Raw genomic sequence first — 26,963 nt, 5'->3', positions numbered from 1 at the left:
TCCAATGCCATTGATACTGGCAAGATGCCCCCAGCTCCCCAGCCTGCCCCGAGTGGCAGAGTGACCTTGAGTAGGAACCAGCCTTGAGAGAAAGGGAAAAAAGGCCAGGTCCTACTCGGAGGGACTGCCCAGAGGCATGGGATGATGCTGAGGCCACATCTTCTCTATCTCTAAGGGAAAAAGTCTCTGCCCAGCACATGGACTGAATTGGATGCCTTGATGTCAATACCAAAAACATGAACCCATGAGGTGAGCAGAGATGCTGTTCCTGATGCCTAGGGTTGGAAGTAGGGAGTGAGAAGATGCCTTGGTGGCCACCAGAACCATCCACTGGGTGGCTTTGAGCCCTGTCACCCTCCGTGGGGCAGCCCCCTTTGGAGAAGCAGCCTGGGGGCAGAGGGCTGATCCTGGAGGAAGCTAGCTGCTTTCTACGAAGAGCAGCATGGTGCTGAGTCAAGCTCACATTTCAAGGGCACCTGTGGAAGCAGCCATGACTCACTGTCCCCTCCACTTTCACACCTGGAGGAGGATATCACTGACAGGGAGCAAAGAGAGGTGACTTCCGGGGGCTGGGATATAGGAGTGTCCTATATTTAAAACAAACGCCAAGAAACAAAAAAGGTTCTACAGGATTTTGAAATAGCATTTACTGCCTGTGTTCCTAGCTACAGAATTAACCCATGGCATTGATAATAACTGTAGTTTCAGTTATTTTATTGGGCATTTATCCTAAGTCAGACACTGTGCTTTAAACTTTACATACATTATCTCATTTGGTCTTTATAACAATTTGACAACAATTTGACAACAGAAGTCCTAATATTATGTCCATTTTACTGACGTGAAAACTGAGAAAAAAATTATAAAACATACAGAAGAGTATCACTCACAATTCCACCTTCCTAAGGTAACCAACATCCTGATGCATGTTTTCTTTTCAGTAATTTCTCCATATATTTTTTCCCTTGCAACTAATAATAAACAATTGTTCAATTTTACATATCCCACCTTTTTTTTTACTTGGCACTATATATTGAAACCATATTCCCAACTCATCTATTCTTCAATAACTTGATTTTTTTTTAAGATGTTATTTATTTGACAGAGAGAGACACAGCGAAAGAGGGAACACAAGCAGGGGGGAGTGGGAGAGGGAGAAGCAGGCTTCCCACCGAGCAGAGAGCCCGATGCGAGGCTCGATCCTAGGACCCCGGGATCATGACCTGAGCCGAAGGCAGACGCTTAACGACTGAGCCACCCAGGTGCCCCCCAATAACTTGATTTTAACCAGCCCCTGCAGCTGAACATTTGACATTTCTAGTTTTTCACTGTTATAAAGAATGCTGTCATGATTATATACCTAGTGGGCTAAATTCCATGGATTATTCTTCCATGAAAAACTTAGAAGGCTAAATTCTTTTTTCTATTGAGGTATACTTAACATATAACCTACTATTAGTTTCAGGTGTACAACATAATGACCCAGAATTTGTATATATTGTGAAATGATTACCACACTAATCTAACGCTCGTCACCACACATAGTTATGCATTTTATTATTGTCATGAAAGCTTTTAAGATCTAGTCTCTTAGCAACTTTCAAATGTACAATACGGTATTATTAACTATAGTCACCACGCTGTCCATCACATGTCCAGAACTTCTTTTTTATTTTTTTGAAGATTTATTTATTAGATAAAGAGAGAGTGGGGAGGAGGGGCAGAGGGAGAGAGAGTCTCAGGCAGACTCTGCGCTGAGCATGGAGCCCGACCTGGGGCTCCATCTCACGACCCTGAGATCATGACCTGAGCCGAAATCAAGAGTCAGATGCTCAAGTGACTGTACCACCCAGGTGCAGGTATTTATTTTATACCTGGACCTTTGTACCTGTTGACCCCTTTCGCCTGTTTTGGATAAATTAATTTAAAGGAGAATTCTGAGCGTACATGTTTTTCCTTCTATAGAAGACAGCTCGGCCTGGCTGAGAGTCAGACAAGCCTGGGTTTGACCCCAGCTCTCCACTACTCACCAACCATGCAACGTTAGACAGCTCATTTCCCTTCCTGGGCCTCCCTTGCCCATCTATAAAATAGGGTAATGTATTATTTCCTTCTCGGAAGGCTTGCCCTGAAGATAACTGATGGAATTAAGGCTTAGCTCTTTATTAGGCCTAGGAAATGACTCTCACCCTCTTCCTGCCTCCCGACCTCCAAAGGACAAGCCCCAAACCATCCGTCAGGATCTAGCTCCAAGGCCATCCCCTCCATGAAATCTTGAGTTAATCTTCCTGGCTAGAATTATGTCCTTTTCCCCCTTTTTCTCTTCTTCTCTTTGATTTTAAATGGAACCAAAATTCACAGAGCGTAAAATTAACCATTATACAGCGTATCATTCGGGTACTTAGTACATTCACAATGTCTTGCAGCTATCATCTCTACGTAGCTCCCAAACATTTTTGTCACCGCAGAAGGAACCCCGTCACTTCCCATACACCCCCTCTCCCGGACTACTCTTTCTGTCTCTGTGGATTTGCCTATTCTGGATATTTCTGCTGAATGAAGTCGTAGAGCGTGTGGCCTTTTGTAGCCGGCTTCTTTCACCATCTTTACTACTCTGACATTGAAAATACTTGTTTTAGGGGCGCCTGGGTGGCTCAGTCGGTTCAGCGTCTGCCTTCGGCTCAGGTCAGGATCCCGGGGTCCTGGGATCAAGCCCGGCATGGGGCTCCTGCTCAGTGGGGAATCTGCTCCTCCCTCTTCCTCTGCCCCTCCCTCGGCTTGTGCTCTCTGCTCACTCTGACAAATAAATAAATAAAATCTTAAAAAAAAAAAAGAAAATACTTGTTCTACACTTGCTTTTCCTCTTTCCACGGGCTTCAGAGCTCCTCGGCCCCAGGACGTCCTCCTGTGTGCTCTCAACCCCACCTCCCTAACCCCTGCCATACAGCTTGGGGTCCTGCCCAAAGGAAGCCCGAACCCGCTTTGCTGAACTGAATGGGAAGTGCAGCCTGAGCAAGCCCCCCACCTGCGAGGCTGAAGAGTTCAGAGAAGACCCCAGACTATGACAAATCATTACTCACTGTGAACTGACTCAGAACAGGCTGGCTTTGTCCACACAGGCAGGATCCCTTCGGGCTGCTCTCCGGTAGACCCTTCCCCTTCTGGCAGTCGGACCACGCATCCAGAGAAGAACTTCAGGGCCTGATTCAGAGATCGCTAGAGATGACCTCTCCTGTGCGCAAAGTGGAGACCCCGTCTTAGGAAGCGCATCTCCTTTCCCGGCTCATGTTCTCTCTCTCATTGGCTCCCTACTGCCCTCATGCTGGCAGCTGTGGGATGAATGGATTGTGTGGGTTCAAGACTGGGGCCGCGGGGAGGCACCTGCGTGGCTCAGTAGGTTAAGCATCTGCCTTCGGCTCACGTCATGATCCCGGGGTCCTGGGATCGAGCCCCGCATTGGGCTCCTTGCTTCTCCCTCTGCCTGCCACTTCCCCTGCTTGTGCGTTTGCTCTCTCTAAATGAACAAAATCTTTAAAAAATAAAAAAAAAAAAGACTGGGACCACGGGGCTCTATATGCTTACAGACCTGCAGACGAGGAAGAGACAGGAACCTCCACCTTGTCTCTAGCTCAAGTCCTCGGCTGTCCTCCCTGTGTTCTCCTTTCCTCTTGCACAGCTAACTCATTCTTGGAGTGTCAGATTAACGGTCACTTCCTCAGGGACACCTTTCCAACCCCTAAACTAGGGAAGGCCTTGATGCCTCCCCCACCCCTGCCAAAACACGTTTACCTTATTGTAATAGTCGACCCCCGTGATCGGTGCGGACAGAGAGTGGGTCCTAACTTGTTCACCTCTGTGTCTGCAGCGTTGGGCTCGGCATCCGGCATGTAGTAGGCACTCACTAAACCGTGAGTGCAAGAATGGCCGTTTGTCACATTCAGCCTGCTGGTGATTGCCAGGTGTTTGGGATGTGCAGGGCAGCAAGCCCTGTAGGCTGTAGGATGATGGTTGCACTACTCAGGGCTCTCAGGTTCAAGCAACACAGCTAATTCAACTGGCTTAAGCTAAAGAAAGAGGTTACTGGGGGCACCTGGGTGGCTCCGTCGGTTGAGTGTCCGACTCTTGATTTGGGCTCAGGTCATGATCTCGGGGTCTGGGGAATGAGTCCCGCTTGGGGCTTCTTGCCCAGCAGGGAGTCTGCTTGAGGATTTCTCTCCCTCCTTCCCTGCCCCTCCTCCTGCTTGTGCTCACTCTTTCTCTCCCTCTCTCTTAAATAAATAAATAAATAAATAAAATCCTTAAAAAAAATGAGGAAAGAGGTTATTGGCTTATGAATAGACTGTGTTGACTTCAGGCATGGCTAGATCCAGGGGTTGAAAAACCGCATCAGTTCAGTCATGGATCAGCAGGACTCAGTCTTCTCATCTTCTCTTTATTCTGCCTCTACCAGTGTTGGATTCATTCTCAGACAGGTGCTTTTCATGTGGTGACGCCAAGAGCTCCAAGCTTACGGGACCCATCAGCTAGCAGACCCAGCAGGGACAGAGTCTTCTTCTCCAAGAGTTTCACTAAAAGTCCTGGGACTGACTCTCATTGCTTCCACTGGGATAATTTGTCCATCTGAACCAATTATTGTGGTGTGAGAGAGGGGATGAGGTGGCGGTAGAATATTTTGATTGGCCAGGTTCTGGGTCACGTGCCCAGTCACCTAAAGGAAAATCAGGAAATGCATAGTAGCTGGGGCAAAAGAAAGATGTCATTCAGAGGCCTGATTCTGCCCTTGCCATCAGTTAGCAAATCTCCTGGCCATTCAGGTCCTTACACTCTTCACCTATGAGAGGGACCGTCCTACCCATTCGAATGCCAATTACTACCAGCCCTGGGAAGACATTGCTCTCTTTTTCCATCCCACTTGCTTAATTTCTTCAGAAAAGGGTTTGGATGGTGTCTGAACCATTTCCACCTGATGCGACTTACAAGGAAATTACGCATGTGTTTTACATCCATTCTGGTCATTTCGGTAATTGGTTCTGAGACACTGTTTATCTCCCCCAGCATCATCCCAAGTATAAACTGCCATTTCCAGCTATTTCATTGGAGGAAAATGGGGAAGGATGCTTGTTTCCTTCTCAGGAAAAGAGAAGGGAAGTAAACAAACATCCACCAGAAAAACAAAACCGAAGCCTAAAACCAATTTGCCGACTTCCGGATTGTCCATTTTAGGCACAATTAGTCTCTCCACCTGCAAACCAGTAATTCTTGGGAGCTGGCCTACTTAGTGCACAACTGAGGGAACAATTAGAAATCCAGAAAATCCATTATTTGAGAGGCCCATGCTGATGATTCAGAGACTATAAAAACTGGAAGACTGTTTTGCCCTTAACTGGGCTACATGTGAGGATCCTTTTGGTTGTAGGTAATTGAAACCCATTCGATTTAGCCAAAAGGGGATATTGTTTAAGGATTCTGGGTTTCTATTAGGATTCCACAGAGAAATGCAACAGGAGATATATCTCTATATCTATCTATCTATCTATCTATCTATCTATCTATCTATCTATATCTAGATCTCTCTCTATATATAAACATATATATATGGTTTATTATGAAGAGTTGGTTCATGCGATTATGGAGGCTGGGAATTCTCATGATCTGCTGTCTGTTAACTGAAGACCCAGGAGAACCCAGGGTGTAATTCAGTCTGAGTTCAGAAGAAGGTCTGAGAACCAGGGGAGCTGATGATATAAACACCAGTTCTTGGGCAGGAAAAGGTGAGATGAGCTGTCCCAGCTCAGTCAGTGAAGTAGGAAAAAAAAAAAGCGGGCGAATTCCTCTTTCTTCCACCTTTTGCTCTGTTCAGGCCCTCAATGAATTAGAGGCGGCCCACCCACCTTGGGGAAGGCAATCTACTGTTGCCCCTTGAACCACACAGGTTTGAACTGTGCAGGTCTTCATCTACAAGGATATTTTTCAATAAATGCAGTACAGTCCTGCAAATGTATTTGCTCTTCCTTATGATTTTCTTAATGATATTTTCTTTCTTTCTAGCCTACTTTATGGTAAGAATACAGTATATGATACATATAATGTACAAAACATGGGTTGATTGACTGTTTTTGTTATTGGTCAGGTTTCTGGTCAACAGTAGGCTATTCCTAGTTAAGTTTTGGGGGAGTTGAAAGCTATAACGTGCGTTGGACTATGCAGGGAGTGGGAGGTCGTCACCCCCTAAGCCCTGTGTTGTTTGAGGGTCAACTGTGTGGTGCTACTAATTAAATTTCCAATGACAGTGAGATCTTGTTACCGCCACCTCTTTTAAATAAACCTGAGATGGTCTACCCCATAGCATAGCCCAGGTTAGGGGGCCAGAGTCCAGGGGTTTGAATCCCAGACCCAGTAATCGCTGGCTGTGTGACCTTAGGCAAATTACTTCACCTGCCTCTATGTCTTAGCTTTCTCATTTACCAAATAGGTATGATAATAATACCTACCTCATACATGGGTTGGGACTATGAAGTGTGTTAATATAAGCAAAATGTTCAGAATTGTGCCTGGCAAATAGTAAAGACTTAATAAATAATAACTATTATCCTTACTGTAAAGTTTATTTCAATTATGGCTTGGATTATTTATCAGATATACGAAAGAAACATAGAAAGTGCTAGAAAGAAAAAAAAAGTGCTAGAAAGAGAGGTTTTGTGATTATGGAAAAATAGGGCTAAATAACCATTACTAAGATTGAATATATCATTGCTGTTGCCTTTGAGATTATTGTTTGACTTCTAGATAGAAATTCAGTTTACAAACTTAAAAGCTTAAATAGGAGTTTCTTCTAAACAAACTTGTGCTAATAATTAGCTATTCTGCTCATTTTACCCGGCAAGAAAGACCAATTGTTTTTTCTTTTCTTTCTTTCTTTCTTTTTTTTTTTTTACCAAGTTTATCAGCATAAGTTTGGAACCTAAAACTTTGATATCCTAGTTTATAAAAAGACAAGTCAGAGAGTCGCTTTTCCTAAATGCTTAAAGGACCCCCTTTGGATAAGGGTTTGCAAACCTTTTCTTAAAGGGCTAATAGTAAACATTTGTATCTTTGAAGCCATATGGTGTCTATTCCAACCATCCAGCTCTGTGTGAAAGCAACCATAGACAATACATAAACAAATGGGCACATGGCTGTGTTCCAATAAAGCTTTATTTATGGACACTGAAATTTGAATTTTGTATAATTTCTGCATGTCATGATCCATTCCTTTTCTTTTGATTTTTTTTTCCCCCAGCAATTTAAAAATGTATAAACACCATTTTTAGCTCAGAGGCTGCACAAAAACAGCAGTGGGCTAGATTTAAAACCCTCGGGCTGTAGTTTGCAGACCCTGCTTTAGGAGCTGGTGGTGTAGGCATTCTGGATGAAGGCAGATGAAGGGAGACAGTAGGACTCCCCTTTGCCCCATAGCTCGGTTACTCCAGAGGCATTTTCAGTCCCTGCTGCTCATCTTCATACATTTCTCTTAAAAGGATGTCGAGTGTTTGTGTGACTTTCTACAGGAAACTCCCGAACTGTTTAAGCAAAAAGAGGACCCACTAGGTTCTCTTCTCTAGGGGCAGTTGATCCAGACTTTCAAAATACCTCCTTTATTTCTGCCCATCTCTTGGTTCTTGACCTCCTTCCATGAAGGCTTTGCTCTCAGGATCCATGTGATGGCAGGTTCGTGTCCAGCAAGAAACTGGACAAAGTTTCTCTTCCTCCAAGAGTTCATATAAAAGTTCTGGGCCAGATTCCTTGTGTTTTGTCATTGGGATCCTTGCCCATCTGAACCAGCCCCAGTGGCTGGGGAAACGGAATGCTATGCCTGGATGGGCTCTGCTCCACAATCCCTAAGACCAACTGGTGCCCACATTGGTTCCCCAATGGAAACAGGGGTCCTCTTACCAAAGGAAGGTGAATGGATGCGGGGAGGCAAAATGAACAGATGGCCACCACACGTCAGAGACATCACACGATGACATTTAGAGTCGTAATGCCCTGAACAAAATGAGCCCCCAACAGAGAATTGCCCTTCACACCCCCTCGTCTCGAGGGAACTGCTTGTCTACTGTTTGGCAAAATGCTCTTTGCAGGTTCCAGCTTCTCTTGGAGAGGACCTTCTGGGCTTGGCAAACCTGGAGCTACAGAAAGGTTTATTTTTCACTTTCCATGCCATCGGGTGGCCTAGACTCCTAGCACTCCGTTGATTGAAATTCTGTTTAGGGGAAGCAGTGACTTGAATAGCTAACAGCCTGGCTCAGCTACTCAACCCTCTCAGTCAAGGCAGAGTCCAACTCTGTAGCTTGGCTCAAAATAGCCCTTTCCTGACGTGGGCTCTCCATGATTCATTCTGGAGTTTTCCAGGCTCACCGGTATTGTTGACAGTTTCTCCTGCTCTTCTCTGCCCCACGGAGTTTAGCTTTTCCTACCTTTTCCCAAATACCTTTTACTACTCCAAGGTTACCACAGGGTACTCTTCATTCCCACACTGTTTTTCTTCCCCAGCTTTTGCCAAACCCAGATTTCAGCCCTCGGTTACTGGCACCCACTTTATGAGACGCCAAGCAGGGGGAGGGGGCGCCTGGGTGGTTCCGTTGGTTAAGCGTCTGCCTTTGGCTCGGGTCATGATCTCGGGGTCCTGGGATCGAGCCCCGCATTGGGCTCCTTGCTCGGCGGGGAGCCTGCTTCTCCCTCTTCCTCTGTACCTCCTCCTGCTTGTGTTCTCTCTCTCTCTCTCACACACCCTCTCTCTCAAATAATTAAAATCTTAAAAAAAAAAAAAAAAGAGGCACCAAGCAGGTGTAGGGGAAGAAAAAAAATCTTTTTCCTCTATGCATGTTAGGGTCCTGGGCTGGGGCCCTGTAAATTAAACTAACAAAAGACGGATCATCAAGAGAGGAACGGAAAGAAGTTGATGAACGTGTGCATTGTGCATACACACGGGAGAGCCCCCGTGATGAGTAACTCACGGTAGTGGTTAGAATTGGGGCTTATACAGCCTCTTAATAAAAGCACAATAAATTTTTAGAGAAGTGACAAGTCAGAAGGGAAGGATTTGGAGCTGCCAGGCAGTAAATCGTGGGGAGGTAGATGTGTGGGAGAAATTAATGGCAGATAAGGGCTAGTTTTCAGCAACGTTTTGTTTTGTAGATTTGTCTGGTGCTGATAACGGTCTAGAGTTCTCTGTAGCGATTAACCTCTGCCCTTACCGATTGCGAGGGGAAGGAGACTCATCTATAGATTGATGTCCTGCTTTTAGGCAAGTCAGGGAAGGGCAGAGAACTTTCTTTGTTTCCAGTTTGCTTGCTTTTTTTTTTCTCCAGTGCTTTAGCTCAAAATAATTCTTAGGCCAAGGTGGCAAATTTGGGGATGGCACGTTCTGCTAGCCCTCCCAAGGAATCTTCTGGATGCATTCCAGAGCTAACTGAGGCCTGGGCTGGTGTTTCGGACCCCGCCGTGTGTGCCTGGGTAGGTGTGTCCCCAAACACTCCGCCCTCTCGTGACTTGAATGCCACACCCAGGCCAGTTGGCCCCGTCTGCGGGAAGAGGATGGGACACCAGCAGGCTCTGCGCTGTCCCACACTCAGAAAGATCCGCAGGACAGGTTGCTGCTGAGCCGGCTGTGGCTGAGTGGGGAAAAGCTGCAGGCATCTGCATAACCGCGTTTGAAATGATTGCCTTCCTTTTATTTTATTGCAATTATTGATTGCTTGCTATGAGCAGACCCTGGGCTAAGCACTTTGCACGCGTCGTGATGCATTTAATCCTCAACAGCCCTCTGAGGCAATAGCAGGAGGCTGGGCTTGCTTCCCCCGGGCTGTTCCTCAACTGTGCGCTCTCTCAAGAAGACAGCACCCGTGAGATACACCATCGGAGCTCATCACCGCCCCGCCTAACAGCCTTCCGGAGGTCAACCGCCACCAATCAAACCCCGATTTTCCATCACGTCCGCTGACCCCTTCCTGTCTCTGCATCCTGCAGCGCTGTTCCCCTTTCTCACTTTGCTCCAGCCACATGGACCTTATCTCTGTTCTTGAACATGAAGCTTGTTTCCATCTGAGGCCTTCGGCACCTACAGCTCCATCTGCCTGTAGCGTTCCTTCCCCCCATCTTCCCGAGCCTGCTCCTCTTGGCCATTCGATGGCAGCTCAGATGTCATTTTCTCAGAGAGGCCTTCCCGGACCTCACCGTCTGAAGGAGTCCCCCATCCATTGCTTGGTAGCTCATAAGCGGATTTTACTCACTGCGTAATCCTGTTAAATTAAAGGATATTGTCTATCTCCTTGCTTGTTGCCCATCTCCGCCCCCCCCCACCCCGCTCCGCCCCATAGGAAGGAAGTTTTATTTCCGTAGACCAGCTCCTAGAACATTGTCTGGTGTATGGTAGTTACATGGAAAAAACAGAGAGCCACCAAATGACGTATGAAGCCATGTCATTTGCCCAAACCTCCACAGAAGAAGGACCACCCAAGGGGCAGAGCCCTGAGTGTTCAAAAAGGTAGAATGAACAGAACGAAAGAATCAGGGCCTATGAAAAGGATACTAACTGGCTGAACCTCTGCCTTGCTTTGGCGTCCAGTTGTTTTGTTTTTTTTTTTAGTTTTGTGCGTGTGTGTGTGTGTGTGTGTGTTTTGTTTTGTTTTGTCGGTGTCTTCAGCTGTTTTGAAGTCAGGTTGACCCTTGGACGTAACACCCAGATTTTGCAACTCTTGCAGCACTGCTGGGGGGCTGGCTTGGTGCCAACCCTGCAGGTCAGGCTGGGACACACAAGAACTTCTGGGCTTTTGCTCCACTGGTATGGACTTCAGCTTTTAACGTAGGACTATTTTCCTTCCAATCAGGAAAATAATACCAGAGCCCATCCCTCAAGGAGGGGCATGTAACTTCCCACCCTGTAAACGTGGGCTGTGCTTGGTGACTTCCTTCCAAAGAGGACAGTATGGGAAGGAGTGGGGCAGACGGCAAGAATAACCTTCCAGTGGTGGGACCTGACAAACACCACTCGGCCGGGTGATCAAGGTCAGGATCATCTTGAGAACATGTGCCCTTAATAGAAAGTGATGAGAATGGCCTGTTCCCTCTGTGGTCTTCCTCCTTTAAACCCATAGCCCCAGTGTAAGGATCAGAGAAGTATCAGACAAATTCCAGTTGAAGGACATTCTACAAAATAGCTGATGAGTACTCCTCTAAACTGTCAAGGTCATCATCCAAAACAAGGAATATTGTCACAGCCAAGAGGACCCTAAACGTCTTGGTAACCTGGATGGAATCGGGAGTAGAAAAAGGACATTAGGTAAAAACTAAGGGAATCTGAACAAAGTCTGGATTTCAGTTAATTAAAAAAAAAAAAAATCCTTGAGCATTTCTAGTCCTGAGGCTCTTACTCTTGTGATTGATCTCCCTGGTGGGGCCACAACTTTCTTCTCATGCTGGACTTCCCATCCGGCATCTCCATCGCCATGTTGGTTTCTCTTTCTTTCCTCTCCATGATCCAACTCTGCCCCTGGCTTCCCAGCGTGCCATCTGTGTTGGTGAACGTTGACCTTGGCCCACCCATGCTCTCATGCCATCCTTGCACTGGCCTCCCTGACTGAAGCTCTCTGACCCTCAGACACCTTGAATCACACCCAAATCACCCCCATTCATATCATGGTTTATCCCATGCTATTCCCCTGTCTCACATTTTCTGAATGAAAATAATGTCCTCCAAGCAGTTTATCCCTAAGTTTCCAGCCGGTGAAGGATGAAATGAGCCACATGATTTCCAGGCTAGGAATTTTAAAAAACTGAAATATTACTTTAGACAGTCGCAATTAATTTTCCTCTAGATCCCAATCATTTTAGCCCCACCAAGCATGGTTTTAAGCAGCACCATCTGGTTCTCTATCCATCCTTGTGTGACCCTCACCCTTCACTTACCTCTGAATTGGTTTGTAAATTGCAAGTGTTAGGGAGTCTTAGTAGAGATGCATGAATCACAGCTCAGGATAGATTCATAATTGTCTATATTCATGAAATCATTCTGAGATTGCAGGCCTGGAGGATTTTTTTAATGAACTTTGAATAATAGAATGAACCTGCAAATGTGCTAAAAAACATTAGTTGTTTATGCGATTTTATTTTTTAAAGATTTATTTATTTATTTGAGAGAGAGAGCACAAGTGGGAGGGGCAGAGGGAGAGGGAAAGAGAGAATCCTCAGGCAGACTCTGTGCTGAGCACGGAGCCTGACACAGACATTGATCTCAGGACCCTGAGATCACAGCCAGAGCCGAAACCAAGAGTCAGATGCTTAACCATCTGTGCCATCCAGGCGCCCCATGTTTATGAAATTTTAATTGGACAGTCATCTTATTGTTATTACAAGGTTATCAATTTCCACAGTTTTTAATTTGACAACCCTAACAGCTCCCACTGAATTAGCAAGAATATTTGATTCTCTTATATGGTCTCAAAGGACTTCTGAAACCTACCCAAGCTGGGAGAAATATGACAGTGCTGTTTGGTGACTCATTGAAGGTCACTTAGAAGTGTTGGAGGGAGGATACCAAGTAATGAAAAATGACATTACACATTGTTAAATAATCTGCCAGAACTCATGTGTCATCTCCTTCAAAGTCCCACCTTGATGGTAACACACACATAATTCAGATGAAGCCCTTTCTGGAAATCCTCCTTTGGAACTGTAGTCCCAGTCTGTGTTGAGATCTTGTGAAGATCTACAATAGTGATAAATCTTTGCCTTGGAGAGGGAGTTTGATTTTTTGGAACTACCCAAAGTCATTCTGAGCCAGCTTGTGCAAATAAAGTGGGTAATCAGATCATGTGAATATAAAAACATGAATTTAAATGTGCTAAACTGCTTTTCTTCAATGGCTCATAAGCTGATTTGAAAGTAATATCAAAAAGTTTGTTTATTAATACCTCTCCTTATTCCAGAAAGGATTTAATAGTCGTATAAGAGTCTAAGAAGTCTTAAAAGGCTTGAGGAATGTTGGTATTATTAGAAACATAAAGCATTCCAAGATGATTCCTTGAAGGATAATATTCTAGAATACTTGTTTTTTAAAAAAGAATTTATTTCTCTTACCTTACTATCACTCCCCCATCCCCAGGCTTAGTGTTGGTTTTGTGGACGATGTAGGTGGGATGCACGACTTTTTGTGCTTCTCATCCTTCTTAAGAAGGCATGAGTTAGGATGGTGTATGAGGTGGGGTATTCCCAATGAACAGAGTTCTGGGAAGGAAGGCAAAGGGGACAGGGGCTCTCAAGGGGCTGATCTCTGTGCATTCCCACCCCTAGCTCCAGCTGTGGTGGAGTCTGAGGTGGGGTGCTTTATCTTTTTATGGTGATGGTGATGGTGTGGTGGTGGTGATGGTCATGGTCATGGTGATAGCAATGATGATGATGATGATGACGATGGTGTTGATGATGGTGGAGGATGATGGTGATGATTGTGATGGTCACGGTGATGATGATGGTCATGGTCATGATCATGGTGATTGCGATGATGGTGATGATGATGGTGGTGATAATGGTGGTGATGGTGATGATGGAGGTGGTGATGGTGATGATCATGGTGATTGTGATGATCGTGGTGATGGTGGTGATGGTGATGATGGAGGTGATGATGATGGTCATGGTGATGATCATGGTGATCGCGATGATGGTGGTGATGATGGAGGTGGTGATGATGATGGTGATGGTGAATGATAATTGACACTCATCGAGATCTGACTTGGTCTTTTTTGATGTACTAGCCTTAAAATCTCTGACTCAACCCTCACTATGACCAATGAGTAGTTTCTATTATTGTCCCCACTTACAAATGATGGATACTGAGGGTGCGCTAGGTTGCACAATCCACTTACCAACTGGGCAAATAGTTATTATGGAATGAACAAATATTGTAAGCAGGTATTGTTAGACCCACTTTAGTGAGAAAGAGGAAACTCGAAGAATTTAAATAACTTGTCCAGGGGCACAAGCCAGTAAGGGACAGAGCCACCATTCTGACTCGAGCCATGCCATCAGTTCAGTGGTACTGTGCCATGGCTGCAGCCACTGAGCCGGGTGACATGGACAATGGCCAGTGAGCAGGAGGGCAGTCTCACTGCATGGTTGTCCCCTGTCCTTCACTGAATTGAGGTCCCTCCCTACAGACCACAGTTTCCACCCTCAAAGATGATAATGACCCCATCCTAGGACCCTCCCATGGTAGGTTTCTCTGGCCTTCTCTATTACATAGACTGTAATAAGCTGAATAATGGCACCTCCAAGATGTCCACAGCCTAATCCACGAAACGTGTGAATATGTTACCTTGTATAGCAAACAGGAAGTGAGATGTTCCTAGGAGCTCTCCTGAAAAAGTGGATCTAAACCAGTGATTCTCAGCCAAGGATACTTTTGTCCCCCAGGGGATATTTGCAAATGTTTGAAGACATTTGGGGTTGGTGGGAGGATGCTACTGGCATCTAGTGGGTAGAGGCCAGGACACTGCTAAACGTCCTACAATGCACAGGACAGCCCCCTTAGCAAAGAAAGATCTGGCCCTAAATGTCAACAGTGCTGAGGGTGAGAGACTCAGGTCCAAATGAAGTGCTTAGAGGCTGCTGAGCAGGGGTGAGATCAAACTCTTGCCTTAGCTTCGGTCCCTGAGCTTTCAGAATGAGCCTTCGGTGTTCTCACATTCTACTTCTTTATCCCCATTTTACAGATAAGGACACTGAGGCTTAGAGAGGTTAAGTCATTTGCCCAAGGTTGGCAGTTAGAAAGGGGCAGAGCCAGAGTTTAAACCCAGGTTGGCTTGGCTCCAACGCTTGTTTCTTAACCCCAGGGCTGAGGGCGCGTTCTCCTAATTACTTTTGCCATCTTGGACAAGTCAGATGTGGCTGAGAAAATAGAAACTCAGAGAAGCTAAAAAATGAGCCCAAAGTCACATCAGAGAATAATAACCATGGCCAAGATTTGGAGGCAAGTCAGCTTCCTCAGCTGCAAAACCTTCCTTGCGGGGTGATCGTGAGTTAAAGAGAGTACATTTGGGAAGGCCTGGTGCGGCAGGAGGGGTGATTACATGCAGGACCCAGTGGCATCCTCCTTCACGAGGCAGGCTGGGGGGAATGGAGCAGCCGGGAGTGTTGGAATTAAAAGCAGTCGCTTCATCTTCCTGGGAAATGATGACTCATTAAAAGCAACCGGCTGTTTCCTATTATATTCCCTGTTAGAGCGAGAAGGCGAGATGCTTGGTGCATCCCATAATGCAGCGTTTGGGGTTTGAGATGAGCTTCTTTCCTACATGAATGATTGATGACAATAAAAGGCAGGGGTGTCACCAGGAGCCTTAGAAGTACATCAGGATATAGTAATGGGGCTCCCATATATTTCCCTGGTATTTAAGACTGTTGGGTCGGAAGACGTGCCTGGGTACACTCGGTGGTGAGCCAAGACTGGCTCCCAACAGAGGGTTGCTGGGAACTCTCTAGACCCTGCTTCCAGGGCAGGTGGAGTTGGAGGACTGAAGTCTTACCTAGAGGGACAGAGGAATGGCCTAGATGCAACCTGTTGATCTCCAGATCTGATGATCCTCATCCTGTTTCTTTCCCCACGTCAGGCTGGCTTCTTCCAGGGGAAGGACATATGAGGGCAGTCAGAATGATACTGAGCACCCTTTATCGTGCCAGGTGCTGCACCAAGCACTTGACATCTTATGTTGCCTCCAGAGCAGCAACTCTGTGAGGTAGGAATCCCATTTTACCCAAGAGGAAGCTGAAATTAGGAAGATTACGTGGTGTGTCCAGATCACACATTTGGTGGTAGATCCAAGACTTGAACCAGAATCTGTCCAAATCTACCATCAGGGATAAGCTGATGGTGTATGAATGACCTTCCTCCCTGACACGTAAGTCCCTTCCTGGAAGGTCAACTTGACGAGGGCAGGGATTTTGTCTGTTTTGTTCCATCTTCATTGCTTAGGGTGGTGTCTGGCACAAAGTGGGTTTTCAGTGCATACTTATTAAAGGAATAATAAGGGCAGATATTACAGAGGGAGTTATAGAGAGAACTTGCTATGTGCCTGGCACTTACATAAATACCTGTGAAATGGGTGTGATTGCTCCTACATTGCAGATGAAGAACCTGAGGCCCAGAGTCATCAATGGGTGAGACCAAGGTCCCAGCAGAGGAGGCAACCTGAGACCCCAAAGCCCATGCCCATAACGATCCCCTTCACTTGCCCTCTTCAAGGGCTGGCCTGGTTCCCACAGCCCCTCTACCCACCAACGCTTTTCCTTTGCTCTTTGTTTCTTTTTTAAAAAAATCTACCTTGATTTATACCTGCTCGTGTTAAAACCCAAACAATATAGCCAATAGCAATGCACCAACATCAGCGTCTTGGTGATGTTGGCAATGGTGGGAATAGGTGAAGGGTATATGGAAGTCTCCGTGATAACTTTGCAACTTCTCTGTAAACCTAAAGTTATTCCAAAATGGGAAGTTTACTTAAAAAATCAAACAATGGGGGCGCCTGGGTGGCTCAGCCAGTTAAGCATCTGCCTTCGGCTCAGGTCATGATCCCAGGGTCCTGGGATGGAGCCCCGCATCGGGCTCCCTGCTCAGTGGGGAGTCTGCTTCTCCCTCTGCCTCCTCCTCCCCCTGCTTGTGCTCTCTCTCTCTCTCTCTGATAAATAAATAAATAAAATCTTCAAAAAAAAATTCAAACAATGGTGGAAGGGGTTCCTCCTAACACGGCCCCCCACCCCCCACAGGCAACCCCCAAGGCCCTTCTTTCAGGTGTCCTTCTGAGGATGTTCTGAGGATGCTAGACAACTTATAAATGTGCGTTGGGGCTGAGATTAGTATGTCCACTCAAGTAATTGCCTTGATGATATGAGCTGGGTTGAAATCGTGACTCAGTTGGCTGATGCATCTTTGGGTGAGAAAGTTGACACATAGTTGAGACTTTTCCTTCAGACTTTTGTTCTCATTTAATTTTCCAGTGACAACTCCAGAGTGTAGGCCTATTGCTCTTTGTCAAGGGACCCTCAGAACCCAATCCTGTTATGTCCGGTCACACCCTGTCGGACATGGACATGAGGCTGACTGAATGACCTCTAACACCCTTGCAACCCAAAGGGCTGGAATCCCATTGTATGACAGCTTTTCTGGGTGGGGAGGCTGAGAGGGGTACCCCCAGTGGTGCTCAGATGCTTCTAGCATCAAACAACATCAAATTACATTGTGGGAAAATCTTTCCCCCCCACCCCAATTATTAACCTTTATGATTACCAAAGAAAGCTTCAGTCTGGTGGTTTGCCTTTAATACCTCTCTAGCACTTGCTAACTTTCTAGGACTTGCTAATCCACCTTGTTGAGAAAGAAGAATTTGGCTTCAGTATGAGCATTTAGCCGGAATTTAACAACATTGCTTTGTTTCCATTGGAATTATCTTTACGGCTACTTCCCGATTATGCTAAGTAATAGTGACTTGTTCTTTATGGATATGATAGGAAATTTCCTTTAAGGAGCTTATTTGAGTGGGGAAAAAAAAGCCAATCTAAAGAACTATTGAGTAAATGATGGTATAGATTGTGTCTTTGCTTGGGCAGCTTTAGCAAAATACCATAGACTGCGGGGCTTAAGCCATAAACATTGACTTCTCATGGTTCTGGAGGCTCAGAGGTCCAAGATGAAGACACTGGCAGATGTGGTGTTTGGTGAGAGCCCCTCCCTGGCTTGTTGATGGCTGTCTTCTCATTGTGTCGTTGCAGAGGGGAGAGCGGAGGAGGAGAAAGCGAGCTCTGGTGTCACTTCTGATAAGGACACTAATCCCATCATGGGGCCCCACCCACATGACCTCATCTAACCCTGATTACCTCCCAAAGGTTCCCTCTCCTAAGACCATCACACTAGGGTTTAGGATTTCAACATAGGAATTGGGGCGGGGGTTCGGGGGTAGCAGCCTGTTCAGGTCATACCAGATACTGCGTGATGCATGGCTGTGGTGAATTCCATGCGCTGATTGAGGCTTTGGAAATGCTCATCCGTAGCCCTTTGATCTACAACATGGGCTTTGAAATCAGACAGACGTGGTTCGAGTTCCAGCTCCGGCGCTCACCAGCTCAGTGATTTTGGCCCATGACTTAGGATCTCTCTGAGCCTCATCTTACCAGTCTGTAAAGGAAGGGTAATAATGCTAGCATATCCCTGCCAAGGCACTTGGGTGCGTGGGGACACAGCACCACACTCACAGTAAATGCTCCAGGTTCTCGAGCTCCGGGGCATGTACTAGGTGCGTGAAAGTTACGAAGCAGAAACAAGAGAGGGGGATGGCCTGGGGGACCCTGGGCTTAAAGTCCTATTTGCACCCATGGTTGGAAAAGACAGATTAGGGAAGGCTTCTTTGCTCCCCACCATATATTCTCTGTTCCCCTTCCTGTCTATATTTAAATCACGAGCTTCTAGGAGATGGCCAGCCCTCATCCACTCTCACCACTGCCTCCCACCCTACCCCCCATCCCTGGACAGCTTTCAGTTTTCAAGGTATATGGTGAAACGTGCAGGTGCGTCCCAGTCATGCCCAGTGCTCAGCTCTTGTTAGCTGGTGCTGCAGGGCTCATGAGGCATGCATTTCCCTGGTGTGACATTTGGGGATAAAAAGATGGATTTAGCTGCCTCATCCCCCAGAAGTGACTCAGCTCCTGAGAGCTCAGTGACGGCAGCGGTGGTTGGAGCCCTGGGGACTTCCTTGCCTTAGTGCTCTGCTCTCTCTCTATACAGCAGCCCTGGAGCCTTGTAGGCACCGTGTTCTCTAGCTTGTCCATCTTTTTTGTTTTTTCCTTTAAGATTTTACTTACCCATTTGAGAGAGAGCGAGAGCTAGAGAGAGAGAGCATGAGAAGGCGGAGGGGCAGAGGGAGAGGGAGAAGCAGATTCCCCGCTGAGCAAGGAGCCTGACTCGGGGCTCGATCCCAGGACCCTGGAATCATGACCTGAGCCGAAGGCAGATGCCTAACCCACTGAGCCATCCAAACGCCCCGACTGTCCATCTTTTTCCAGGATTTGTCCTCCTCATGGACACGCTCATTGGCAGCTGTTGGATGCCTGCCCTCTAGCTGGAAAATGGTGTCAGGAAGGTTTCCATCATGCTACCTCTGTCACTCAAGACTGAAAAGAAGCTGACCGTGTGTAACACTCATTTATTTAAGACCCCTACCAGCGTTTCTCAGAGTCTGGCCTAAAGACTTTCTACAGAAGTTCCCTGGACACGACTCCCCAACCCGGTTTTAGCCTAATCTGTGGGGTTATCTCTGGGGGTAGAAGCAGAGAATCTGCCTTTTTTTTTTTTTTAAAGATTTTATTTTATTTATTTATTTGAAAGAGAGAGTGAGAGAGAGAGAGCACAAGAGGGGTGAGCGGAAGAGGGAGAAGCAGACTCCCCGCTGAGCAGGAAGCCCGATGCGGGACTTGATCCTGGGACTCTAGGATCATGACCTGAGCTGAAGGCAGTCGCTCAACCAACTGAGCCACCCAGGCGCCCGAGAATCTGCCTTTTTAACAAGCTGCCCAGATAATCAGCACGCCTGCTAACACTTGAGAACAGCTACTCCCCATATGCTCAATTTTCTCTCGTCAAGATGATGATGATACTTCTTAAGTGGGGAGGTAGTTCTTGAATGTGATTATTATGACAAGGGCTCTGGAGTAGGACAGACCTGATTTTAAATTTCAGCTCTTCTACTTATTTCTTTTTTTAAGATTTTATTTATTCATTTGAGACAGAGAGAGAGAGCATGAGCAGGGGGAGAGGGAGAGGGAGAGGGAGAGGGAGAGGGAGAGGGAGAGGGAGAAGCAGACTCCCCGCCAAGCAAGAAGCCTGATGCGGGACTCGATCCCAGGACCCTGAGATCATGACCTGAGCTGAAGGCGGATGCTTAACCATCTGAGCCACCCAGGTGCCCTACTTATTTCTTTTCTTGAGCTTCAACTTGCTTATCTGTGAAATGGGGGTGCTAAATAGGGCTTGTTTTGAGAATCGAATAAGGTAATTTGATCCTAGCATATGATAAATATCAATCAATGTTACCAGGTAAACCTTTTTTTTTTTTTTAATCTTTAAACTGGGGAAATTATAGCATCTACCATCTAGGGCAGGGGTTGGTAAACTTTTTCTGTAAAGGGCCAGACAGTAAATATTTGAGGTTTTATGGACCATGCGGTCTCTGTTGCTATTGCAACTACAAAGTTCTGCGGTTGTAACGTGGAAGTGGCCATAAATAATACATAAATGAATGAGCATGGCCAGTGTTTCAATAAAACTTTATTTGCACAATCAGGCAGGGGGCCAGATTTGGCCCCTGGCCGTAGTTGCTAATCCCTCACCCAGGATGCTGTGAAGATTAACTGACATGAGGCTTATCGTGAGCCCAGCACAGTGCCTGGCAAGGAGCACTCAGCATAAGAAGGGATTCTAACCATCTCGCATCTAATGTGAGGTCTAGGCTTTGCTCCTTTCTCCAGGAGAAAGAAAGCACGCACGAGCAAGGCTTTTCAACACAGGTATCAACCCCAGTCTCGGCCCCAAGTCAACGCTAAACGTTCCTCTCAGCACCTGGAGCCTCAGGTGCGGAGGTGTGGAGGTAAAATGCCAATCCGTGGAGTGTGAGTCTTTGTCCCATGTTTCGCCCCAGGATATGTGGCCCTTTTCAACCTCTGTCCTATGGAAATCAGGCTGCCCATCTGAACCACAATGTGAGAAATGAGAATACTTATCCCTGCGGGGTGGTTAAGGACAGGCTTTCCCAACCATGAATGCCTTTAGCCCTGGCCCAGAGGCTATATAATGTGCTTGAGAGAGAGAGAGAGATTGAGCCCTGGATTTGCATTCTAACTCTGCAGCGTTCTGATTGTGGGATGCTGGCCAAGTCACTTCTTTCTTGAAGCCTCTGATTCATCAGGTATAAAATAGGGATTAAGTGAGATCATATAAAGCCTCAGCACAGCGTAGCACATGGTAGCTACTGAAAAAGGAAGGAAGAGATGCTAAGAGGTAAAGGGCTCATTCAAGGTCATGCAGCTGCCGTTGGCAGCTGTGATGGGGTGAAGTACCTGCGTTTTGGAGGCAGACGAGGGCTCAGCTCCTTTCCTAGCCAGCTCTGAGCCTTTGTTTCCTTATTTGTTCAACAGAGAACATCTTGATCCTGCTGGTTTATGGTGAGGATTAAAAGAGATGGCACGGCAGAGCGAGCTGGTGGTGATGACCAAAGGCATCATAACCACACATGGAGGCTGACGTGCCTCGGTTGATTCCATCCTCACGACTGCCCTGGGTGTCCTCACATGACACAGGAGGAAACTGAGTCACGAGATGTTAACTAAGTCTCTGGGGCCACACGGGTAGTGAAGGGCAGAGCTAGGACTCAAACCCCAGCCATCTGACTCCGGAACGCCCCCACCTCCCCACCCCTGGTCACCATGACCCTCTATTGCCCTGTGCCCAGAGTCCACGCTCCTCCAAGCTGGGCCTCTAGCCTGGTTGGAGTCCGGCACACAGTAATGCTCAATTAATATTACTATTTTTATCCTGTGCCTTCCTTCCTTCCTCCAGTCAGGCCTCATTGCTCCAGCCCCAGGAGCCATCTCAGTCTTGGGGCGGGGAGTGGGGCAAGAGGACCCCAAATCTGATTCCAGAAGCCTTGAGATCATGACTCAGCACGTCACATGGACAATTCCTAAAATTCCTCCTTAGACGTCTGTCTCTCTTCTCAAGTCCCAGTCCTGAGACAGCTCCTCTGATCCTTTTCCCTCACCCTTTCTGACACTCACCCCCTCCATCCTCCCCGTCTCCCCTCCTACCCCCATTTCTGCACCAGCTTGGCCTGACCACAGGATGGTCTTCAGGATGTGCCATGCTTGGAGGGCCGCAGAAGGGATAGTGAATATACCCGATTTAACATTTCCTCCGTCTGCCCAACTCCCCGCCACCCATCTAGACGCCCTGCCCTCCTCCCTGGCTCAACACCGTGCACTGTCCATGCTGGGAGATCTGGGAGTTCTCAGAAAGTATAAAGAGAAGCAGACGCTCCTCTGAGGGGCCGAGCCGAGCGGGGACAAGATCTGCAGCTGGCCTAGGGCTGCCATATGCCACAATTTCTTCGCCCTGACTCATTTCTTGGTCTTTACCCCTTGCTTTTGTCCTCGTTTATCTCTTACAAATTGTGAATTATCTCAGAGAGCGTTAGGGAGGGCATTGGTTTCCAGGTGGGAATCCGCTCTAGGTTACAGCCTTCCTCCTGCATCCTAAGCACATTGGGGAGTTCTGATGGGTGGAAGCTTTCCAAACCATCAGCTTGGAGGTAAGGACAAAGACAGACGCCAGGCAGCAGAAGCAAGTTGCTGGGTGTAGAAGGAACAGATGTGGGTTATGTGGAGTTGGTCTCAGTAAAGCAAACTATCTCCTCCCCTATACCTTTTTCTCTAACCGTGAAAGATCTTAGGATACTGCAGCCTTGGGGCGCCTGGGTGGCTCAGTCGTTAAGCGTCTGCCTTCGGCTCGGGTCGTGGTCCCAGGGCCCTGGGATCGAGCCCCGCATCGGGCTCCCTGCTCGGCGGGAAGCCTGCTTCTCCCTCTCCTACTCCCCCTGCTTGTGTTCCCTCTCTCGCTGTGTTTCTCTCTGTCAAATAAATAAAATCTTAAAAAAAAAAAAAAAAAAAAAAGGATACTGCAGCCTTTAAAACCCAGCCATTCACTCCGGCAATGTGGCCTAAAGGCACCTCCTCGATGCACGCAAGGACTGAGCTTTGAGAACGCTCGTCACGGGGCTGATTATGGTGGGGAAAATGGAAAACAATCTAAACGTCTGGGGGTTGGTGGAGTGATTCACGATACAGCCACAAATAGAAGATCACACAACCTTTCCCACTGCTGCTGGGGAAGAACATCCAAGGACGTGTGGAAATGCTCACGATATGTTATGTGAAAAGAATAGGTAATAAAATGTGAGACCCTAACTTTATATGACAAAAACCAGACCTGCATCGTGGTGGAAATATAGGTATACAATGGTGTGGGTGTGTATGAACATTTTTAACTACTAACATTTTAGCATATATTTTTCCAATTTTTTTTTAAAGGTATGTGTATTGGGGCGCCTGGGTGGCTTAGTCGGTTGAGCATCTGCCTTCGGCTCAGGTCACGTTCCCAGGGTCCTGGGTTCAAGCCCCATATCAGGCTCCCTGCTCAGCAGGAGTCTGCTTGTCCCTCTCCTCCCCAGTCATGCTCTCTGTCGCTCTCTCTCTCTCTCAAATAAATAAATAAAATCTTAAGATAAATACATAAATAAATACAATCTTTAAAAAAAGGGTATGTGTACTTACTCCTTACTGCAACTTTGTACCCTTAACAACTCTTTAAACAAAATCAATTTTATCCTCCTCTCCAATCCCCTGGTAACCACCATTTTACTCTGTTTTCTACAAGTTTGACTATTTAGGTTCCACATGTAAGTGATAATCATACAGTACCTGTCTTTGTCTCAATTTCCTCACTTAGTATAATATGCTCAAAGTCCATCCTTGCTGTCACAAAGGATATCCTCCTTCCTCGTGGCTGAATAATATTCCATTTGTCTATATACCACATCTTTTTTTATCCATTCATCCACTGATAGGCATTTAGGTGATTTCGTATCTTTGCTACTACGAAATACATGTGTGTATATAATATTCTGCATAGAAAACATATAAAAACCCCGTATGTATTACCCTAAATATGCACACCACATATATAATATATAATCATTAAGTTATTCTAATCATATAAATTATCATATATATATTGGAAGAATGTACATCAAATAAATACGGGACAGGAAGAATGTCCATCAACATGTGGATCGTGGTTCTCTCTGGGCAGTGGGGTTACAGATGACTCTTTGTTCTTTTTTTTTTTTTTTGCCTAGCTGTATGAACTGAATTTTGTGCAACAAACTTGTATTACTTCATATTACTATTCCTTACCTTACTTAGTATTTCTGTAAGATAATAATTAATAGTATTGCTGTAAAAAGAATGATTATAACATGATTTTTTAAAAAGATTTTATTTAGGGCGCCTGGGTGGCTCAGTCGGTTAAGCGACTGCCTTCGGCTCAGGTCATGATCCTGGAGTCCCGGGATCGAGTCCCGCATCGGGCTCCCTGCTCCGCGGGGAGTCTGCTTCTCCCTCTCCCACACCCCCTGCTTGTGTTCCCTCTCTCGCTGTGTCTCTCTCTGTCAAATAAATAAATAAAATCTTTAAAAAAAAAAAAGATTTTATTTATTTATTTGAGAGAGAGAAAGCATGAGAGGGGGGAGGGTCAGAGGGAGAAGCAGACTCCCTGCTGAGCAGGGAGCCCGACGCGGGACTCGATCCCGAGACTCCAGGATCATGACCTGAGCTGAAGGCAGATGCTTAACAGACTGACCCACCCAGGCGCCCATAAAATGATTTTCTGCCTGAAGTTGGCCTTGGTCTTGAGGCTGGGACAAAGGACAAATGGCTGCAGTCAAGGAGAGCAGAGGCTCGGGAGCTGGGACCAGGCAGGGACCGCCAAAGCCACGTGTACACCCCTGAACAGGCTTGGTGAGCCCGCCTGCACCTCCTCTTGCCATCGTAACAGGGATTCCCATGGAAAACGTGTTTTCCGGGTTCCCAAGGGCTGGCTCCTTAAATGCACACGTGCCCCTCAGGCTGTTGTCTGTGTGCCCTCGCGGTATGCCCAGGGTGCTGGGGCAAAGGCTGCTTGCTCCCTGGAACGAGGATGAGGACGGTCCTAAGGGAATTCTTGAAAACTGGGGTGGCTTTGGGGCCTTGACACCTATGTTTCATGTCTCCTGCACAGATCAGCTGGACATCATCTGCATGGCAGAGACAACCATGATGCCGGAGGAGATCGAACTGGAGATGGCGAAGATTCAGCGCCTCCGAGAAGTCTTGGTCCGACGGGAGTCTGAGCTTAGGTTTATGTGAGTGCCTCGGGAGGTGGCCGAGAAAAAGAAGGGGTGGGGAGACGGGGACACCCAGAGAAACTACCATTTACTATGTATTACCACAGGCCAGACGCCACGATAAAGGCATTACGTACGTTTAAAAAACTCTTATTTGATTCTCACGATGGCCTAGAGGCGTGGGTATCAGAGTCTTCCATTTTATTTTTTATTTATCTGTTTTTTAAAGATTTATTTGGGAGAGAGAGTGAGCACTGGGGGAGGGGCAGAGGGAGAAGGAGGGAGAGTCTTAAGCTGACTTGGCGCTGAGCACAAAGCCCAGCGCGGGGCTCGATCTCACAACCCTGAGATAGGACCTGAGCTGAAACCAAGAGTTGGATGCTCAACCAACTGCGCCACCCAGGCGCCCCCTAGAGTCTTCCATTTTATTTTATTTTTTTATTTTTTTTATTTTTTTAAAGATTGTTATTTATTTATTCATGAGAGACAGAGAGAGAGGGAGAGAGAGGCAGAGGGAGAAGCAGGCTCCCAAGGAGCAGGGAGCCCGATGCGGGACTCGATCCCAGGACCCTGGGATCATGACCTGAGCCGAAGGCAGACGCTTAACCATCTGAGCCACCCAGGCGCCCTAGAGTCTTCCATTTTAAACAAGATCCTGAAGTTGGGATTGAATCCAAGCCAGTCTGACTCAAAGCCTCAAAGAGCCCAAGCTCTTTCTATGTTTGCTTCTGAGAAGAGAAAAGGGAAGCGAGAGAGGGAGACATAGGGACCCAGAGGTGGTACCTGTGTCCACGTCGTTAAGCGCGCACACTCTGGGTTCAGATAGTTATGAGATCCAAAAAAGCTGGGAGAGCTTGGGGCAAGTTCTCCCTGAGCTTCATTTCCCTGACTTGTGAAATGGGGGTGGGGGCAGGCGGGGAATGATAGTACCTCTCTCCTGGAGTCACTGGCAACCCCAGAATCAGATGATTTGACCCAACCTCCACTGGAAAAAGCAGCAACATCGCGCCTTCTGGGCCGGCACTGGAAGGGACACATTCCACGCATTCTTTCGCTGATTTCACTGAGGTCCGTTATGGGATTATCCCATTTTACAGATGAGAAAGACTGAGGCTCAGGGAAGTTAACCTCCTCGGGCCTCCCGGCTAGTAAATAGAGCAATTAGGATTCAGATCCGGCTCTTCCTGCTTTCAAAACCCATATTCTCCTTGGATGACCTTCTACATATACTGCATAATGTGACCTTCTCTCTCACCCCGTGAGGTAGACCGCAGGATTAATAGCTGCCATTTATTTAGCTCTCTGTGTGGGCCAGACCCTGTGCTAAGTGCTTCATGGGCACGATCCCTCCTCCCAGGAGCCCTTGGAGGAAAGTTCTAGAACATCCCCACCCTACGAATAAGAAACATCTTCCCTTTGATCTGGAAATAAACTAAACCAATACATACATGAGTGTGGAGAAACAATCCTTTCCTCCTCATAGTTTTTGTTTTGGTTTTTGTTTTTCAAAAGAACTCGAGGAAGGACTGGTTGTGTGGGAGAAGTATTAACTAAGACCAGGTGTTCTATTAAGTCAGGTGATTCCAACCACCGAGAAAGCCAGGGCTGGATAGGAGTTTGAGGTGCCTGTGGGTTACCCAAGTGCAGATGAGTGACAGGAAGTTCTGTGTCTTTGTCTGTCATGTGCGGGAGACCACAGAACTAGACACAGATTCTCGGGGATCACCCTCGATTACTGAACTGAAGTAACGGGTATAGTCACCCCGTGGAAACGAGCAAACAGCAAGGATCCAGGCATAGGTCAGGAAATGCAGAAATTTCCGTGCAGCTCCTATTTGTGGATGAACTCAGGGCAAAGGGAAAAGCCATAAAGTATGGAATAGTTGAGAGTTCACTGGCAGCAAGAGGGTTGGGATGATCACACTCTCTAAATAATACAGGTGCGCCTTAGAGGTA

General features: G+C 46.8%; 2 protein-coding genes across 3 annotated transcripts in view; both read left to right on the top strand.

Annotated features, from left to right (window-relative positions):
• BMERB1 (bMERB domain containing 1) overlaps positions 1-26,963 on the top strand; it is a 110,829-nt gene that overhangs the window by 44,032 nt on the left and 39,834 nt on the right. For both annotated transcript variants that reach the window (XM_081819981.1, XM_081819982.1), the window contains exon 2: positions 24,902-25,025. In XM_081819981.1, coding sequence (XP_081676107.1) covers positions 24,902-25,025 — 124 coding nt within the window. The remainder of the gene's footprint in view (positions 1-24,901; positions 25,026-26,963) is intronic.
• NTAN1 (N-terminal asparagine amidase) overlaps positions 1-26,963 on the top strand; it is a 192,996-nt gene that overhangs the window by 153,902 nt on the left and 12,131 nt on the right. The gene's annotated exons all lie outside the window — the stretch shown is intronic.

This window comes from Leptonychotes weddellii, chromosome 5 (assembly GCF_054177405.1).
Source record: "Leptonychotes weddellii isolate Sample4059 chromosome 5, ASM5417740v2, whole genome shotgun sequence".
NCBI classification, from domain to species: domain Eukaryota; kingdom Metazoa; phylum Chordata; class Mammalia; order Carnivora; family Phocidae; genus Leptonychotes; species Leptonychotes weddellii.
This window is presented reverse-complemented; position numbering and strand designations above follow the sequence as displayed.